The sequence below is a fragment of the Sinocyclocheilus anshuiensis genome, unplaced genomic scaffold (genome assembly GCF_001515605.1).
Source record: "Sinocyclocheilus anshuiensis isolate Anshui unplaced genomic scaffold, SAMN03320099.WGS_v1.1 scaffold1662, whole genome shotgun sequence".
Lineage (NCBI taxonomy): Eukaryota > Metazoa > Chordata > Actinopteri > Cypriniformes > Cyprinidae > Sinocyclocheilus > Sinocyclocheilus anshuiensis.
This window is the reverse complement of record NW_015545835.1, coordinates 875,409-880,787: the sequence shown is the minus strand read 5'-3', so window position 1 is coordinate 880,787 and position 5,379 is coordinate 875,409. Positions and strand designations below refer to the sequence as shown.

Below are 5,379 nucleotides of genomic sequence, written 5' to 3'. Positions count from 1 at the left end.
TCATGGAACATGATCTTTACTTAATATCCTAATGATTTTTGGCATAAAAGAGAAATGTATAATTTTGACCCATAGCCTACAATGTATTGTTGGCTATTGCTACAAATATACCCCAGCGACTTAAGACTGCTTTTGTGCTCCAGGGTCACATATTTGTAAATATTTAAAAGGCAGTGAAACATTTTAAATATTGGGTTACACTGATGATGGGAGTAGGAGCTCAATAAGCATTAGTGTTCACCTGCACGTCTTTTACATCCTGTGTACCGATGTTTCCTGGTAAGGAGAGGATGTTATCTTGACCAAAACCAAGTGAGCCTCGGTAGTTCACTACAACAGGAAAGACACATGGAAAACATGACATACAGTATGGGGGGGGGGGACTTCCCTCATCACGGACTTAAGATTAAATCATGTGATTCCTGTCCAATATGGCCCTAACATTATATTAGCCTAATACTTTGGCTTAAATGGGTAGTTCATCCCAAAATTAATGTTCTGCCATTTACTTAGCCTCTTGTCATGCCAAAACCCATAAAACGTACTTTCTTCCACCTCTTTCCACTTTCTTCTTGTGTAATTAAATTGATAGAAGTTTTTAAACTCCAAAAAAAAAAAAAAACTATCATAAAGAAGGGGGAATATATGTTTTTCAGTCTGGTTCTCATGACAGCACCTAGTGTGACCCATTAAATATAACTATAAAAAAATTTATAATAGTAGTAATAGTATTATTGCACTATATGTAGTGCTTGTTCAAAATATCGATACGACGATGTATCGTCACAGAGATTTGACGATACAGCTGGCCCTGTATCGATATTGTGGCACGTGTGCAGCAGTGGACCGCGCTTAATTTGTTTAAAATTTTACAACGTTTAAAACTGAGTAGAAAAGTGCGGTTTCTAAAAAATAATGAATAGAGCATATATAGGCTACAACCAGGTTTAATCTGGCCGCAGAGGAACACAACTGGGATGCCTGATATAAAGAGACATAATCCCCAAAACAGAGCTTCCTACTTGCGCAATACGGAAATATCTGCTAAGAGTGCTACTTCTCTGTCAACCTGGCAACCATGTGCACGCGCGCTCTCTCTCCACTTCACAATAGGAAGAATCGCCGTCTGGTGCAGGGTTGCCAGGTTTTCGCTACAAAACCCGCCCAATTACTATTCAAAACTAGCCTGAAAATAGCCCAATTGCTTTCGAGGGGGTCCCCCAGTAAAAATCGAGTTCAGGGGTAAAATACACATTTTTTTGGCAGGGTTCTCCTGGTACAATACACATTCCAGGGCCTAAATATCACGTTATTGGGGTCGCTTCAACCTGCTGACATAAAACACCGCGATGACGTCATATTTGCCGCGCGCACCTAAGCGAACTTGCGGACGCGTCGAGTATAAATCAGCCTTGAGCGTGTGTGCGTTAGATACAGTGAAGACAGCGCGTTAGTTTTGAACTCTTCTAATTTTTTTTTTTAATTGTAGAGTGTGTTAATTTGTGCAATGATAAACTACCAGCAATGTAAATGATTTTTTAAAATATATTAGAATGAGTACATTACAATATAAACACCTGCAACCTTTAGCCAAATCATCCAAGTGGATGCTGCACACTGGTCGTGGTTGAGGAGAGACCCCCCCACATGACTGTAAAGCGCTTTGGGTGTACAACAATACACAGTAAAGCGCTATATAAATGCATCATTCATTCATTCATTCATAAATTTATTAGAACAAGTACATTATTATTTATGGGCTTAAAAACAAGATGCAAACAATCAGAATATTGTACCTGGTGGGGAGTGCACAATGTAAACACCCTAGTACCTATATTGTACTGTGGTACAGTTATGGAGGCCCTTCATAATGCAGAAGTCAGCTGCCTGCTCTGCCAATAGTTAGAAATGGCACTATAGTGTGCAGTGTTTCATAAACAGCTGTTTTTCTAAATTCTGCTGAGGTGAAATTCAGTGCAGTCGTGTATCGTGATATGTATCGTATCGTGGCCTCTGTATTGTGATACGTATCATATCGTGACTTTGCTGGTGATGCACAGCCCTAACTATATGTCGTTTTTTTTTTTTTTTATAAAATAAACAAAATAATAAAAAGTATGAAAATACTATTATATTTTAGAATAAAATGTAATATTAAACAAAAATACAATTACTTTATAGTACACTTCAAAAATACAAAGCTAATATTTCCATTTTCTTGTTTATTTTTACATTAATTTTCAACATTTTCGAAACTAAAATCAGCAAATGTTTATTTTGGCGGGTTGCCGGGAAGTAAGTGTATGCGCTGCCAGGTGAAGCCAAAGCCAATAGAAGGCAATCCTGCAACCTTTAGCCAAAAAGCATATCGGCTAACGCTTTCGCTGTGGCAGAACGTGGGAAAGGAGACCAGAGGTCGTTATTTTAATGGATGTCATTAAGGAGAGGCTTCACAATGCTGAATACACAGCTTTTTAGAGGAAACAGCTTATCATTTAATGAATCGACAGCCTATCCGCTAATCTTCAACATGTTTTACACTAAACAATACTTTTGGATTTAACTATTTTTTAGAGTTTACACAGAAAAAAAAATGCCGTTTTATTTAAGAGAAATCACTGAATTTTTGCGACAGGTGGGATACAGATTACGGCACTTCTTATTCATTCCTATGTTAACTGTAAACGGTGATTGAGTGTCGCACAACTCTGACTGAAATTCAATGACTTCAAGGCTGTAATGTGATTGGTTATTAAGGCACACGTGATCCAAGTTGACCGTTACGCTTTCTCCAATAGTAAGTAATACAGACCCTCGTATCTCCCTATAGTAAGATAATCTCTGGTGAAGCGGCGTCAATGTCACAGTTTTGCATTTTGCTCTGAAACTGGCAGCGCGTACCCTACAGTATATTTATGCTTTCAGTTCGAATGGAAATCTCACACAGTATTACAGTTGACCGCAAATGAGCAGTTTGAACTCATCTACCCAGTGTTAACGGATCAGAGCGTTCACTGCACGTGATTGTGGTCCGGCAGTGCGCTCCAGGAGCGGTGCGTCTGCAGCAGTGCAGCGATCGTTTCCGCAAGGAGTCTATTTCTGCTGTGCTGCATGCGCTGAATTAAAGTGACCGCATTATTCGCGGTAAAAATTAACATGGATTGACACGGAAATTTAGTAATTACCTGTGCGAAAGCAAAATTAGTCCGTGCTGCTTCTGCACCGCATACACATACTGTATACTAGTGATGGGCGCATTTGAAACACTGCTTCACGAAGCTTCGAAACATTTGTGAATCTTTTGTTTCGAATCAGTGTTTTGGAGCGCATATCAAACCGGCCAGGCCACGTGATTTTAGCAAACGAAGCTTCGATACATCACACTGTTTCGAAACGTTTCGAAACGCCGATGGTTCACCACTAGGGGGTGTTGATCTCAAAGTGAACCCATGAACCACTTCTGGTTGCCCAGTTAATCATGTGACATGAAAACCCACGAAATTGTACTATAAAAAATAAAGAATTCAGGGCCAGATGTTGTGGGTTAAACAAAAGATAACTTCCCTTTAACACAGATGGCTATATAGTTTTAAAAAAAATTGTAAAAACAGTCAGTACTTTCAACCTACAAATCACATCATACCTTAAAAATAACAAAATGAGCTTACGATAGAATTAAATCCACCTCCTTCTCCTGACTAATAACACTACTCTTGCCGCTGGTTTTTATAGACAGCTCTAATGAAAACACTTAATTAAAAAAATTACATAAATCACTTAATTCATTAAATAATTAATTTAGTTCATTGTGTGTTAAGAGTTTGATTATACTTAAATAAAACACATAACACAAGCACTAATATTTAATAGTATTTAAGTGTTTATTATTTATTTAAAAAAATGATATTTCTAAAAAAACATTTCCATTTGTTTTGTAAGTTTGGTCTGAGTTCTTGATGCTTTTACAACGTTTTCACCAGCAGGTGTCGCCAGCATGTGCTGTTTCAAGTGCTTCGAAACGTCGAATCATTTTTTGAAGCAATTGGTTCAATTGATTCAATGCTTCGTTTCTCCCATCACTACTGTATACGCACTGCAGATGGAGTACGTGTGAACTTGGCGCAACAAATCTATTTCAACATCTGAGGTAACGCCACAAAGAGCTCTATGACCAATGCATGGCAAAAAAATTCCTGGACACTTTTTTTTTTCTTTTTCTGCCATATGTCTATTCTAGAGACATTTTGTTGCACCTTTACTTAGTGATTATTTTGCCATATGTCTGTTCTAGAGACATGTTACAGCTTTTTGATAAAGCTCTAATTGGCTTTCTTTTGGAAGTATGTTTCAAATTCACACTGAATGCATTTATGACTGTAAAGCATGTCTGTGTGTCAAAACTATTCTCCAAAATATACAGAATAATATCAAGATCAGAAAACACATTAAGTTTACCAAACGCTAAATGGGAATCAGACCTATCTATTACTCCTGATGCTGATTTCTGGACACAAATCTGCAAAAATATCTAAATATCTAATAAATCTGCTGACCTTCTTGGTCTGAGACCACCGGACTTACCATTGGGCTTGACTGGGCTGTAGCCCATGGGCCCCGCTTTGTAGGGGGCCCCGCCTTTAGCCATTTACTTTTGTTTGATTTGTTGTTATATGCCAGTCAGAAATTATTAGCCGCATTTCCACAGGGTACGCAAGGGCTAACCGCTTCCTACTACGACCTTCGAGGCCATAATCAAACAGCATGAACTGGTATTTATGATCATTTCACATAGAAGGACACACATATTGAATCGCGTCTTTAGCTCACATTTATAAAGATAATGATAAATTATCATATGTTCATGCCTCATTTCTTTAAAGAGGATGATTCTATATTATATTATTGTTCCACTAAATTATGCGATTTGAAGAGTTTTGGCTCTGAATTTTCATCAAAAGACCTGAAATACAGCAAATCAATGCATAAGAAATGTTCACACCAACGCCAATTATTGTTCTAATTTTGAATAGGAAAGTCCAAAAAAAAAAAATTCCAGCTGCGCACACGCATGTATTATACTTAGGGATGCACCGATACCACTTTTTCCAGTACTCGCCCGATACCGATACTTTTATTTTTGGTACTTGCCGATACCAAGTACCGATACCGATATTTTTCATGCATTTGTACATTTTTTAAATATTGGGTACAGAAACCAAAAGGGTATGTATAATGTTAGTTGGTTACCTTCATTTATCAAATAGATGCAGTCAAACCTAAATTTATTCAGACACCTTAAACATTTCTCACATTATCACAGTTTATTCGCTATAGTTTAGAAAATGATAATAAAATATGACAAGAACTCAGAGTTAAACT

At 37.5% G+C, this 5,379-nt stretch overlaps 1 protein-coding gene across 1 annotated transcript in view; it reads right to left on the bottom strand.

Annotated features, from left to right (window-relative positions):
• The window catches only part of LOC107698444 (acylamino-acid-releasing enzyme), a 47,278-nt gene that overhangs the window by 3,681 nt on the left and 38,218 nt on the right, over positions 1–5,379 (bottom strand). Inside the window, exon 19 of the mRNA XM_016499459.1 lies at positions 242–330. Coding sequence (XP_016354945.1) covers positions 242–330 — 89 coding nt within the window. The remainder of the gene's footprint in view (positions 1–241; positions 331–5,379) is intronic.